Source organism: Enhydra lutris, unplaced genomic scaffold, assembly GCF_002288905.1.
Source record: "Enhydra lutris kenyoni isolate GAN:26980312 unplaced genomic scaffold, ASM228890v2 scaffoldscaffold56, whole genome shotgun sequence".
NCBI lineage: Eukaryota > Metazoa > Chordata > Mammalia > Carnivora > Mustelidae > Enhydra > Enhydra lutris.
In genome coordinates, this window is record NW_019154140.1 from 12,913,326 (window position 1) to 12,929,060 (window position 15,735).

Below are 15,735 nucleotides of genomic sequence, written 5' to 3' on the forward strand. Positions count from 1 at the left end.
TTTTTTCCCCCATAGCCAGGATGCATGGGTCCAGGAAATAATGTATGGAAATGGGAGTGGCATTGCTTATTACTGCTACTAGGCACCTACATGCAAATTTTTTGTTTCCTTTGCCTGCAGCTGTATGATCTGCTGGCCTACAGGTCTCCAATGATTGGGTGCTTTCTGGTTCCTATGGCTTGGAACTTGGCAGAGATCTGATTGGGCCTCCAGATTCTATGCCAGAAGCCACTTAGTTGTTGCCCTGGTGCTTTGGGCCTTCTGGAATGCTATAGGTTTGTGGTCCAAATACGCACAGTTCATTTCCTCCTTCTGTCTCTGCAAGTCCCTTGGCTACACAGCCTTTGGCCAGAGCCCTTTTCCCACATCTACTGGAGCCATGGGAGAGAAGGACTGATGCCTGTGATTCTGAGTTGGTGGAGAGGTATCTATGAGGATTGGGTCTTGATTGGTAGATGACCTCACCAGACTCCTTATCGATAATCTGGGACTAGGGGCCTCTGGCACCCAGGACACCCATGTATTTCTCATCCCTGCCCATCCCTGCCCATCCCATCCCACCACCAACTGTGAGGTCCTGCCAGAGATTGGGCTTCCTCTGGGAAGACTGGGTCTGGGCACCTATTTCTCAGGCCTAAATCCACCATTTTCCCAGACACTCCCAATGTTCTGTGCATCCCAGTTCATCCTCTGCAGGACCTGCACTTCTGCCCCACAATCCTGAAGCCACATGGTGCATCCTATGGGCTCCAACTACACCCTGGTTGTCTTCTTGGGAAACCCTGTGCTCCATCTGCATGGACTGTGTTCTGGCTCTGGCCTGTGGGAGTCTTCCATTCTATGTTTAAAATTTTTTTATTAATGTAAATAATTTTAAGATGACTTTGATTTTTGCATCATAGCAACATCCAACCTTTTGCACCACCAAAACTAAAACTAAAATAAAAACAAACAAAATATTATTCCTGTGGTTCTATTTTTTCTCCCTGATGGATCTTTAATATTGATTACCTGTATAGAAGCACTAATCTAGGAATTATTGTGATAAATCTAATGGTACACCAGAGCATAATTTTAGAAGAACTGTCAGAAAACTTTCAGATCCCCACTTGTTCTTGACTGTGGATTTACAAATACATACATGGCCTCTGAAGAATTTTTCTCTGCAAACCTCAATAATCATAAACAATGATACAGTCCAAAGTTGTTCTTGTCCTTCTTTTGTCAAAGAAAATAATTTCACTTGTCAGTTACTCCATGTATCTTGAAACATATATTTTCTCCCTTGTAGTTATAATCCTTGAAAGATTTTTTTTGTATTCAATTAGATGAATGTTCTTCTTTAAAGTTATTTATGATAACTTTAATTATTCAGCAAAGTATTGTAGCTCAGAACTGGAACAGTTTAAGCAAAATACTTAATATCTTCATTCTTTGATAAGTAACTGAAAAAATATTATCTATAAGTATGATACCCAATGCTAGGTAGCATCTTGCCTACTTATGAATTTATTTACTTATAGGTCATTCAGTGCAAACAAGGAAACTTTGCTGAAAACGTAATGGTAGCCTTAAATACCTGCTCCATGTAGACTCCTGCTCTGCTGGAATGGTGCAGACTCTAAAATCAAGTACAGTTCCAAAGTTTTATAAGAAAAAAGAGAGAGGTAAAGAGAGAGTAAGAGAGTAAGAGTGACAGAGAGAAAGACAGGTTTGCTAATTTGAAAACAAGTCAATGACTTATAACTGAAGGTAGAGTGCAAGGTCAGTCTTTGGCCCCTTTAACACTCTGGACACTGATCAATCATACAAACACCACAGTTCTTAGGAGGGAAGCTTCAGTCCGTTAAGAGGGTTTTTTACCCTTTCTTTCCTAATATAGAGATTTTATTCAAATTTTTGAGTTTTAGGCAGTATAGACATTTTAACAATGTTTATTCTTCCGATCCAAGAGCATGGAATGGTCTTCCATCTTTTTGTGTCTCCTTCAATTTCTTTCACGAGTGTTCTGTAGTTCCTCGAGTACAGTTCCTTTACCTCTTTGGTTAGGTTTATTCCCAGGTATCTTATGGTTCTTGGTGCTATAGTAAATGGAATCGATTCTCTAATTTCCCTTTCTGTATTTTCATTGTTAGTGTATAAGAAAGCCACTGATTTCTGTACATTGACTTTGTATCCTGCTACGTTGCTGAATTGCTGTATGAGTTCTAGTAGTTTGGGGGTGGAGTCTTTTGGGTTTTCCATATAAAGAATCATGTCATCTGCAAAGAGAGAGAGTTTGACTTCTTCATTGCCAATTTGTATACCTTTTATTTCTCTTTGTTGTCTGATTGCTATTGCTAGGACTTCTAATACTATGTTGAAAAATATAGTACATTGCATGTTTGTTACAATGCAACTGCACAGTGTGGATTTTTGACCTCATCATGTTACTGATATCCACAAAAGCTCTGAAAGGAGTATTTGATGAATTCATCTGAACTGAGAGCTCAGACTCTCTCTCCAACGCCATGCTGTATGTTCACTGAAGGAACAGTCCCTCAAAGCAGCCACTTAGAGAAAAAGGTATGGTCTCCTCAGATGTTACTAATCTTACTACCCCTGAAAATGGGCAGAGTGAAGTGCAATGAAGGCCAAATTAATTAGAAAGTCACAATTGGCAGTACATTTTAATGATTAAGAAATTGCTCAGAAAAATTTTATATATCAGAGGCAAGGCATAGTTTGTTAATTTTTCAGTGATCTCAGAAATTTGCCAGACACAGAATCTCCATTATTTAACTCCATTTAAAGAAATAAACAAACAAGAAGCAAGCAAATGGTTCATGAGCTTTTCCTCCTTATTTCGTTATGAACACATGTGTCTATGTTAATGTGATATAAGATGTGTTGAATTTCGGGGTGCCTGGGTGGCTCTCATGGTTAAGCATCTGCCTTTGGCTCAGGTCATGATCCTAGGGTCCTGGGATCGAGCCCTGCATCGGGCTCCCTGCTTGGCGGGAGACCTGCTTTCCCTCTCCTACTCCCCCTGCTTGTGTTCCTGCTCTTGCTGTCACTCTCTCGTCAAATAAATTTAAAAAAAATTTAAAAAAATCTTAAGAAAAAAGATGTACTGACTTTCTATCATAATATCTAAAAACTGGCGTTTGTTGTTATCAATGTTTTCTAGTGTTGAGATATGTGTTCGATGTATAACATTGGTCTACCATACCACCCTGAATGCTCCAGATCTCATCTGATCTCGGAGGCTGAGCATGGTTGGGCCTGGTTAGTACTTGGATGGGAGATGTATAACACTGCATACATTTAAGGTGTACCAAATGATGATTTGATATATGAATACATTATAAAATGATTACCATAATAAAAATAGTTAAAAAATTCATCACCTCACATAGTTACTTTATTATTATTATTATTATTATTATTATTACTATTATTTGGTGGTGAGGACATTTAAGATCTATTGTTTAGCAACTTCCAGGTATATAGTACAGTACCATTAATTATAGGCAGATACTATATTGCATAGGTCCCCAGAACTTATTCATAACTAGAGATTTGGACCCTTTGACCACTCTCAGCCAGTTCTCCCACCTCTCAGCCCCTGAAAATCATTCTACTGTTTCTATGAATTTGGTGAAGTGAAATAATTCAGACAGAGAAAGACAAATACTGTATGATTTCACTTACATGTGAAATTTTAAAACCAAACTCATAGAAACAGAGTAGAATGATAAATAAATATCAAATCATCCTGGACACCCAAGAAATCAATCTGAGGACTGAGAGAACCAACTGCACAACCTGAGGGAGAAAGGAGGCCACATTGCAGAAGGTAGGAGATGCAGAGACGGGATTTTGGGGGAGAAAAGAATCGCTGGTGCTGCTGAGGGGGAAGGAGGCTTGATCAGGTAGAGAAGAGAGAGTGGAGTTGTGGGGGGCAGAGAGAGAGAGAACAGAACATAGAACATTGCACATGAAAAACACTTCCCCAACACAGTGACGGGGAAAACAAGAGAATCTGATTATTGCACGTTTTTGCAAGCAGTGGAGCTCAAAGACTTAAGCTTTAGAAGTCTGCACCATCGCTAGGTGGGTGCTGTAATGCTCCTGTGGAGAAGGATGGCAGAGGCCTGGGAGCAGACAATGTGGTCTGAGGATGCCTTGGGTCACACTGGGACAGGCAGTTCCCCTTCTTGGAGTGCATTTGGGAGAGGTAGTACCACCTCTCAGGGGACAAAAGAGCCCATGGGCACCATTGAGGTGCCCAGTTCATTAGCATAGGAGGAGAGACTCTGAAGGTAGCTAACATGGACACCGGCTTTTTGCTGCCCTTTACCACAAACTCCAAGCCCCTCTGCCTTTGTGCGACTGCCCTTCTGGGACAAACCAGCAACAGTCACAGCAGGGTAAGATGCTCTCTTAGATGATCAGCTCATGTCTGTGGTGCACTTGGTCCCTAAATTTGGAGTTTTGAAACCCAGTCAGTGGGCCTGAGATAAAACACAGGAGCACTGCGATGCAGATGAACAGATGGCTCAGACATAGGGTGAAGGCAGGGATATGAGGGAAGCCTGGGACACATGAAGGGAGATTGTTCACTCTTCTGTTAGGGCTTCTTGAACAGTGGTGATGTGAACTTCCCTTTCCAGGGACAAGAGAGAGAGAGAGCCAGCTGATGCTATTCCACACCCTCCAACCCTCAGTTGGACAGACCTCATTGAGGAACTCAGAACCCTCAGTGCAGGCTAGAGTTGCTTTCACTAAGCCCCGCCCCTCAGGTGCTTCTAAACCAGGGCAGGTGTGCCTGACAGTCAGAGTAGCAGTGGGTCCTCCTCCAGAAGACCAGCACAAACCCCCCACACCCACAAAGTCTACTGACCATAGAGTGCTGCAAAGCTTCAGCTCTAGGGAAAATAGGATCTAACTTCTTTTAACAAGCAGACCAAAACATACCTAATTAAAACTTGCTATATAGGTCCAAACTCCCCACTGCAGACAAGGAGAAACCTTGTAGGGGACTGACCTGAGAGCAGCTAAAACACAACAGCAGAGTGCACACAGCACACACCTGAAGTGCCAGGGCCAGGGCGCTGCATGACTTCTTCATAAATACATTACTCTCCGAAGCAGGGAATAGCAGGCTTTCCTAATATAGAGAAGACGACCTAGGCAAAATATTAACATGGAGAAATTTATCCCAAAAGAAAGTACAAGAAAAGGTCATGGGATCTAATCAAAACATGTTTAAATAATATGCCTGATTTTAAACCAAAAACTATAACAAGAGATGAAGAAGGGCACTATATCATAATTAAGGGGTCCATCCAACAAGAAGATCTAACAATTATAAATATTTATGCTCCCAACTTGGGAGCACCCAAATATATGAAACAATTCATAACAAACATAAAGGAACTCATTGATAACAATATAATAATACTAGAGGACTTTAACACCCCACCTACATCAATGGATAGACAGATCATTTAAGCAGAATATCAATAAGGAAATAATGGCTTTGAATGACACACTAGACCAGATGGACTTAACAGATATATTCAGAACATTTCATTCTAAAGCAGCAGAATATGTGTTCTTTTGGAGTGCACATGGAACATTCCCCAGAATTCCCCAGTGCACATCCTGGGTCACAATTCAGGCTTTAACAAATACAAAAAGTTGAGATCATACTATGCATACTTCCAGGCCATATTACTATGGAACTTGAGGTCAAACACACACACAAATATGGAAAGGCCACTAAAAAAATGGAAGTTAAAGAACATCCTATTAAAGAATGAATGGGTTAGCCAGGAAATTAAAGAAGAAATAGAAAAATACGTGGAAACAAATGAAAATGAAAACACAACAGTCCATTGGGATGCAGCAAAGGCAGTCTTACGAGGGAAATATAAAGTGATACAGGCTTGTCTCAAGAAGCAAGAAAAGTCTCAAATACACAACCCAACCTTATGCCTAAGGGAGCTAGAAAAGGAAAAGCAAATAAAGCCTAAAGCCAGCAGAAAAGAAGTAATAAAGATTAGAACAGAAATAAATGATATAGAAACAAACAAAAAACAGTAGAACAGATCAAAGAAACTAGGACATGGTTCTTTGAAAGAATTGATAAAATTGATAAACCCTTAGCCAAACTTATCAGAAAGAGAAAAGACCCAAATGAATAAATTATGAATGAGAGGGGAGAGATTACAACCAACACCACAGAAAATATAAATAACTATGAGAATATTATGAACACTTACATGCCAAAAAATTGGGCAATCTGGAAGAAATGCATAAATTCCTAGAACTATGTAAACTAGAGGAAGAAATACGAAATTTAAATAGACCCATAACCAGTAAAGAAATTGAATCAGTAATCAAGTAGTTCCCAACAAATAAAAGTCCAGGGCCAGATGGCTTCACAGGGGGAAGCATTTAAAGAAAAGTTTCTTCCCAAATTGTAGCCCCCCCCCCCAAAAAAAAATAGAAATGGAAGAAAAACTCCCAAACTCATTCTACCAGGCCAACATTACCTCGATTCCAAACCAGACAAAGATCCCATTAAAAAGGATAATTCCAGGCCAATATCCCTGCTGAAGATGGATACAAAAATTCTCAGCAAGATACTAGCAAATAAAATCCAAGAGTACACTGAAAGAATTATTCACCATGATCAAGGGATTAATTCCTGAGCTTCAAGGGTGGTTCAATATTTTCAAATCAATCAATGTGATACAATGCATTAATAAAGAAAAGATAAGAACCATATGATCCTCTCAATAGATGCAGAAGAAGTATTTGAAAAAGTACAGCATCCATTCTTGATAAAAACCCTCAACAAAGTAGGGATGGAGGGAACATCCTCTACATCATAAAGGCCATATATGAAAGACACACAGCTAATATCATCCTCAGTGCAGAACAACTGAGAGCTTTTCCTCTACAGTCAGAAACAAGATAGGGATGCCCACTATCACCATTTTTTAAAGATTGTATTTATTTATTTGAGAGAGAGTGGGAGAGAGAGAGAGGGCCTGAGCAGAGGGAGAGGGAGATGCAGACTTCCCGCCGAGCAGGGAGCTAAGTGAAATAAGTCCCTCAGAGAAGGACAAATACCATATGATATCACTCATATGTGGAATTTAAGATACAGAACAAATGAGCAAAGGGGGAAAAAAGAGAGCTAGATGCAAACCAAGAAACAGACCCTTAACTATAGAGAACAAACTGATGGCAACCAAAGAGGAGGTGGGTGGGGGATTGGGTGAAATAGGTGATGGGGATTAAGGAGTGTGCTTGTTGTGATGAGCACAGGGTGATACAGGGAAGTATTGAATCACTGTACTGTATACCTGAAACTAATATTACACTGTACGTTAACTAACTGGAATTTTTTTTTATTTTAATCTTTTTATTTTTGTGATGGCATTCCTGTAAATCTAAAGTTCATCTTTCCTAAAGTATTCTTTCAAGTGATTTGATTGGCCAAGATTCACTCATCAGATGCCCACTCTGCACCCTTGGAGGTTACACCCTTGCCCAGTGGATGTCTAGCTCTTCCTACCGCCATACCCTTATGCACACTAGTCCCTCCACTGAAATCATCCTTATCCACTTTCATACTGTTGCAATTCTTCATATACACTGTGACCTAGATCTGATGCCACTTCCTCCATGAAGCAAGCCTTCCTCTGATCTCTGCTGCAAAAAGGTACCTCTACTTTCTGAGAACTCAAAGCATTAATTTGTACTTCATGCATCTGTTCTTGTATGTGTTCTTTTTATGGGACCTATGTGCCCTAAATGGGTATTATGTATTTCTTGACATTATAAGCTATATTTTATTTGCTATTTTATTTCCTGTAGGACTTAGAAGTACCTCACATAAAATCTAATGTCAATAAAATGTTCATTGACTAGTTAGCTAAAAATGGGATGATTAATAAGTACATTAAGACACATTCTTAAATCACCCCTTTTAAATTACTGTTTTTAAGTAGACTTATTTAAATAAAGGTAACATTTTTACCTTAAATTAATAATATTAATGACAATAGTACTGGATTGCCTCCAATCATTTTGAGGTCATTATATAAAACATATTTTCTTTTTTTTTAATAAAATTTTTTACAAAACCCAAAAAACAAAAACAAAATAAGAAAGGAATGAAATAATTAAAATAACATTGTAGAAAGACAAATCTGGAAACTTAAGTAATATGAACATTCAGGAGAAGAAGATAATTATGTAGTTTTTGTTTTGTCATATTCAAGTTGAGGTGAGGGGTTCCAAATCTGGACAATCACATTTCTTAAAAGGATGAACTTGATGATGATTTTAAGTACTGGATTAAAAATATATTCCTGTATAATAGAAAATATTGTGCTATTACTTATAGTAATTTTATAATTAGGATAAGAGCTCATTAAAAGCTGTTACCATTAGTTAATGCAGACTCTGTGTGTGTGTATGTGCGTGTCTGTGTGTTGAGAGGGAGGCAGAGAATGGGGGCTATGCCTGCTTGTTTGATAGATGGGAGTGAGCACATCAGAGTAACATCTTTTCATCTTTTGCACAGGTTTATTATCTCATCACTGATATTGCCATCAGGATGACTTCTTGGTTTTATTCTATGCAATCTAAATTTTTTGTCATGATTTTCTCAATGGTCATCATGTCAATACGAAGTCTTGGATGAAAATACATTACTTTGGGGGAAACAATTAGTCTTTGTTTTTCTTCCTCTCTTTCACATGTATTTCAATGCCATGAAATCAGGATTAACCAGGGGTGGGGGCAAGAGTGGTGGGCATGATGTTGTTCGAAATGCTAATAGGACGTCTAGCTAAGTCCCTGGGTTTTAAATTCTATAGAATGAAATTCATATTAAGGTTACATTTTGATATAGTGGTAAGTGAACACATGATGGTAAGAGTTTAGGCATATTGATGATGGTATTATTAAGTAATTCCTGTACAGAAGTGAAAATAAAGAGGTAGGAAAGATACTGAGGTCAATAAAATAGGCATGAATAACAATAGGGAGTCATGAAACTCCAAGATCTATTCAGGCAGTGGGAGTAGTATAAGTTGGGTACAAATTGAAGGAGATGAAGGGGTCAGACTTGAAGTTGGAATACCTGTTATGGACCCAGATTATAAGAAGTTTATAAGTGGCTTAGATTGTGAAAATCTCATCGAGTTGTCTGGATTCTCTGCTTTATGAATTAGGACCACAAAATTTGGCTTACACATATGAATGGTTTCTTAGATGATAATTTAGTCTATCCACAGACAAAATGACTAATGCAGAGAAGGTTATTTTACATATTAATTTTGTAGCTATGTATACATAAGAGTTGGAATATATTTGATAATTTCCCCTGATATCTTCTTAGATTTTTTAAGAAGATTTTATTTATTTATTCATTTATTTATTTATTTGAGAGAGATAGAGAGAGAGAGAGCAAGAGTGAGCAAGCAGGGAGAACAGCAGAGGGAGAAGGACAAGAAGCCTCCATGCTGAGCACGGAGCCCAGTGTGGGGCTGGATCCCAAGATCCTGAAATCATGATCTGAGCTGAAATGAAGAGTCCAACACTTAACCAACTGAGCCACCCAGGCACCCCTCTTCTTAGATTTTTTAAAGGTATTTGATGACTCCAGAAAGATGAAAAGTGAATTGAAATCTTTTCAGAGTAAAGTAATATTCAGAAGATTACCATATAATCTATCTTTTTTAATGAGCCATTTCAGAGTCTTTGTGAAAAAGAGGCTGGATTTACAGTGATTTAACAAGTCTAAACAGATCTTCATAAACCTGTAGGGAGTCTTTCTCAAGCAATTTTGAATTATTTCTGCACCAAAATTATGTCAGTGGAAACTTAGAAGGCTATAGGATATAGCCTCCATATGTCCAAAAACATGAAGAACCCACTAACATCAGAGGATCCCCAAATATATTTGAACGGATTTTAATAACATAGTAACATAGGCTAAAGCCAACAGTCTAAAATTTAAGAAAAGGCTAAGTATAAAATACTGCAAACTGGGAAGGAATAGTTGAAAGTGTAGAAGAAGGTGTAGAAAAAATCCACAGAACAAGAACAGTGAAAAGCTTAGGAACAATTCACATAAAGTCAAAACAGAACAAAGCAAAACAAAAGGTTTCTTTTGACTGCAAGATTATTAAGAGGCAATATGTGAAAAAAAACTTTCAGTCTTATATGACTTAAAGAAGTGTAAGTCATAAGTAATTAGGGAGTGATATTTCAAGGGGATAGATTATATACAGCCTGATGTCAAAAGTTGGCAATAGATTGTTTGGCAGAGATCCTGGCAAGATAGAAATCGTTTAATTGCTCCTGAAGGGAGATCTTAAAAAAAAAAAAAAAAAAAAAAAAAAAAGGACACTGAATCCAGAAATGAGAAGACTATGGGGGCAATGGTGTATCTGTCTTTTAAAAATTTTAAAGGGTATCATTTAAGGATCACATAGAGATGTTCAGTGCTGCTTCAGAAAGCAGAATTTTGGGTAGAGGCTCTGAAAGGTGGGTAGAAGTTTTAAAGAAGCCAACAATCAGTCATGTAGATGTTACAGAGAAACAAAAGGTAGCCTAATATAAAGAAAAAAAAAACTTTCTAACAAGGAGTCTTGTCCAAAATAACTTTGTAATTGTTCCAAGAGCATTCAGCAAGTTCTCCTCACATAGTCCTCATGGGATGGCCCTGGAGTTTGCCTTTGTTACAAAATTATAATTGACTTATTTTCAGTCCTCTCTCAGAGGGACTTCTTCCTCCAAAAACTTTATTCTAAAAACTTTATGCTGCAATTCTCTGAAATAGTTTCATGGGACTAGAAAAATCTTCGACGACCATGAATTCTGGCTACTGCTATTTTTGTAGGAAATCAGGGACTGGGGAGTTTTGTTACTGGTCTTAAATTTCTGTTTTGTGGCCATCTTCATTCTAAGGCCTGCAAAACATGTCAGCATGGAGGCAGAGATTTTCATGCAGGTTGATTTCTTAGCTTCATTGGCTCTTATTTCAAATTTAGTAGGGAAATACTAATATTCTTAAAGAGAAAGATTCCTAGTCCATCATCCTCACTCAGTGTTCAGGAAGGCTGAATTATATTAAACAAAGAGCAAACTTTAATAACAGGTAATGGAAAGTTATGGATCTATGGGCAATGGCACTAACAAAGAACATGGTCATGCCATGCTTAAGGAGGTTATTATTTTTTTTGGGATTAGACATTGCTTGGGATGTTTAATTTTGTCATTGTCATTGATAGTTTTATTTTTAAAATACATCTTCTTTTCCAGATGAAAGGAAAAGAATTTGAATTTCTGTAGTGCCACATGAACAAGTTCACAAGATAGAAAAGAAATATAAGTTCAGGTAAGAATAATTAAAAAGAAATTGTATCTATTTTAGTCACTCAAAAAGATAGCCAAGGACATTTTATATATGGTTAAAAGACAGTTTTTGAGTATCAGAATGTGATATGCCATAAATTAAAAGTTATCAAGGTAAAAATAAATCTCAATGATTTATAGTCTATTGCTTGAAGAAAGACCATAACTAAATCAGACTGGGAATATGATAACTGAGGTTTAAAAGATAGTCTTAGTGATGTATATTCTATTATTTGTTTATCTCTCTTTTCCGTTGCTTAGAGAACTTCACAATCATAAAAATCTTCCATCATTGCTGTTTTGATTATTTTATACCTAGTATTGGCTATTTATCATTCATTTATGAATGGAGGGGAATCTTTCATCAGCCTTAGTCTATAATTTTGTATAAAAATGATAAACAGTATTACTTTACTGTATTTTATTACTCTAGGTTAGAGCCATCTCCTTTTCCTTACAGGTACACTGATAACATTTTCTGAACCAAAAATTGTGACACAGTATGGTCAGAATGTAATATGGAACATTTAATGTCAGGATTGCTCTCAAAAGCCTGCCTATACTAAGGTTCCTATGGTCATAGAACCTCATAGCTAAAAGTTTTATTATCCACAGTTAAAAATAACATGTTTTTTAAAGGCTAGCAGTGAATTTATTTGCTTAATACTGGACATTTAGTGATGCATTAAATAAATGTAGTTGTAATATTATAATAAATACCTCATATCCAGGATCATATCGTGCCACAAAGCTAGTACTGCTTTCAGTTCTTTTTTTTCTTCATATTCAGTGCCAGGCACAATGCTTGGCCCAGAACAGGTACTCAAAAATATTGAATAAACATATTAATGGATAATCAGACAAATGAAAATGTATATCCTTGAAATATTGATAGTTGTTTTCATTGATATAGTATCAAAAAAAAATGACATGATTTGGTATAAGAACTTAAGATTTTTTCTTCTCCTCCTCCTTTGTAAATAAGACCAAAGGACAAGACCTACAAATCTTGTGTCTCTTTGCAGAAAGAAGAGTTACGAGTGAAAAAAGGTTAGCATGTCTTAAAAGGGCTTCCTGTTTTCTTTAACTGTCCTCTTTTTCCCCATTCCATACCAGCAAATGAGGATTGGTGCTTGAAACTGATCTGTTCAGTTTTTTGCCTAAAAAAAGCTTTGTTCTATTAGTTCTAGAATAAAATATCAGCATCTTCATGTGTGTTAAACTGTAAACCTAATTCATCCCCCTGCCTCCTAATAAAACCAAATTACTATACAATTACTTGAATGGATTTCCAAAAGTGGTGGGACAGTAGAGTGAAGACTTAGAATAGTGCTATATTTCATTTGTCATTTGTTCCTCTTAATTTGTATCTATATGAATTAATTTCATGCCCTTCTTTGACAGAATTGTTGGGAGAGGCAACAAATGAAAGAAGCAAAGAAAGTCATGAAGGCTTTGGGATCTGAGGGATTTTTGTAGACAGTCAAAAAACAAAAAAGTAAATCTCTTACAATTGAGGGAGGATAGAGAGTCAGGAGAAACTCTGAATACTTTCTAATTTTGACTGCTACTGTATCACTCATATCAAGTTCAATAAAGACATTTTGTGGATCATTTGCTGGTTTTTCTTATCTGTACCTCTCCTTGAAAGCATAAATTACACTTGCTTTAAATGCTACCAAAGAAGAAAAGATGTGTGAGGTCATCCTTAATTGACACCAGGTGTGTTCTTTCATAGGAAAATACAAAAATATCTCACATTAACCAATGTTGCCTTGATTGCTTAGCAGGTAACCCCAAACCAAATAGGTTAATTTAGATATTTCTAGAAAATCAAATTTTATTTTTAAAACTACTGAGCTTTGACCATCAGGTTAAGAGTTTAATAAAATGTGGGGCACCTGGGTGGCTCAATGGGTTAAAGCCTCTGCCTTTGGCTTGGGTCATGATCCCGGGGTCCTGGGATTGAGCCCTGATGGGGCTCTCTGCTCGGCAGGGAGCCTGATTCCTCCTCTCTCTCTCTCTGCTTGCCTCTCTGCCTACTTGTGATCTCTGTCAAATAAATAAATTAAAAAAATCTTAAAAAAAAGAGTTTAATAAAACTTGCTCTTTAATCTAATACATTCTTTTTACACTTTGAAGTTTCTAATTTTTTCTCAAGTTTAGAAGTTGAAGATGACATGGATTTCTTGACAGATTTATACAGAGAAAAACAATATCAACAAACTTTACAGGATACAAATTATAAAGGCATCGATCACATTTTATTTTGCATTTAAATAAAATTAGACTTTTTCCAGAAGTTAAAGTCTGCTTTTATTTTTAAAGATCTCAAATAAGACAGTTAACTCCTCAGTAACTTACTTGCTGTTGTAAGAGCTCTTTTTGGTAGAAAGTTCATATTATCTTGAAAAGAACTTGTATCTTTCTTTTGCTAGATTAATTATTTTTACTGTTTTGAAGCAAAGTATTATTATAAAAATGAATATAAAATGATAAATGAAATTTAAGGAAGTGTCTTTTTCTTAGTATGAAGAGTTAAATGTTAGTACTTTGAAATCACAAATGACATCTTGCAAACCATCTGTATGACAAGATAGAAAGACATAAGGACATATCAGACTTTGTTGTGTTGAAATTCACAGTAAATTGAATACAAAATATTTCACCTTGAGTTCAAATTATAGTTTCAACCTTAACCAGTTGTGTTGCCTTAACCAGTTTTGTTACCTTAGGCATGTCAAATATCTCTCATCTTGAATTTTCTCATGTGTGTAAACTTAATGGGACTTAACTTGAAAGTATTCTGTCAACTATAAGTTTTTTTTTAATGTAAAGTATTATACATGATGGTAGAGAAATAGTGGAAACTTTATCTGTTGACTTTCTATTATACTTTAAAACAGAAATTTGCCATGGGTGACAAGAGCGGAGACAACCACTCAGAAGTGACTGACTTCATTCTTGTAGGCATCAGGGTCCGTCCAGAGCTCCACAGTCTCCTCTTCCTACTATTCCTGATTGTTTATGGGATGGTCCTTCTGGGGAACCTTAGCATGATTGGCATCATTGTGACTGATCCCCGGCTGAACACACCAATGTATTTCTTCCTAGGCAATCTCTCCATCATTGACCTCTCCTACTCCACTGTGATTGTACCTAAAGCCATGGTCAACATCCTGTCTCAGAAAAAGACCATATCTTTTGCAGGTTGTGTGGCTCAGCTATTTCTTTATGCACTCTTCATGGTCACAGAGGCTTTTGTCCTGGCAGCCATGGCCTATGACCGCTTCATTGCCATCTGCAACCCACTCCTCTACACTGTCCGCATGTCAAGAAGCCTCTGTACCCAGTTGGTGGCTGGTTCCTATCTCTGTGGCTGGGTCAGTTCCATCCTTCAAATCAGTGTAACCTTCTCAATGTCTTTCTGTGCTTCCCGAGTCATTGATCACTTCTACTGTGATTCCAACCCAATTGAGAAGATCTCCTGTTCCAATATCTTTATGAATAAGATGGTGTCATTTAGTCTGGCTGTGCTCATTATTTTGCCCACAATAGTTGTTATTGTGGTATCTTATATGTATATTGTGTCTGCAGTCTTAAAAATCCACTCTAGTGAAGGGAGGAAGAAAGCCTTCTCCACTTGCAGCTCCCACTTGGGGGTTGTAAGTTTGCTCTATGGGACTGTCTCCTTTGTCTACCTCACACCTCCAAGTAACGCTGAACTTCGTAAAGTGGCTTCAGTGTGTTACATTTTGTTCACACCTATGCTGAACCCTTTAATCTACTCTCTAAGAAATAAGGATGTTAAAGATGCCATGAAAAAAGTCCTATGGAAGAAAAAAGTTTAAATCTGCTACCACCTGCTACTTTAAATCTGCTACCACCTGTTCTACTGTTTCTTGTACCAACTGATTTTGTCTCCTTGATCTTCTAGACTGAGGCATTTAAAGCTCAGGTTTATTTAAAAAATAAAAAAAACCCCACCCCCTCAAGGAAAAATGCACCTCAACTGTTTTATTCCACAACATTAGTAACATCCTGTAAAGAAAGCTCCAAATAACATATTCATTTTTTCTCAAGGCAATATTAAATCTGAAAATTCTGGACACCATGGAAATCTGCTGCATTTCTATAAAGGGTTATGTATTTCTCACTCTGTAGGCAATAATATGTTATGCAAATGGGGAAGTATAGAATTTATAGTTTTGCTTCCCTGTGTAAGTAAAATAGAAATGCAGAAAATACCTGATATAATGATTAACTTAGAAACTGTGTGACCCAATGGTTTATATGCAAATGGTAGTT

The 15,735-nt window shown here is 37.1% G+C and overlaps 1 protein-coding gene across 1 annotated transcript; it reads left to right on the plus strand.

Annotated features, from left to right (window-relative positions):
• The first annotated feature begins 14,342 nt into the window (after window positions 1–14,342).
• On the plus strand, window positions 14,343–15,278 carry LOC111157997 (olfactory receptor 9K2-like). Its single transcript, XM_022519768.1, has one exon. The coding sequence runs from the start codon at window positions 14,343–14,345 to the stop codon at window positions 15,276–15,278; it is 936 nt and encodes a 311-aa protein (XP_022375476.1).
• Window positions 15,279–15,735: the final 457 nt, after the last annotated feature.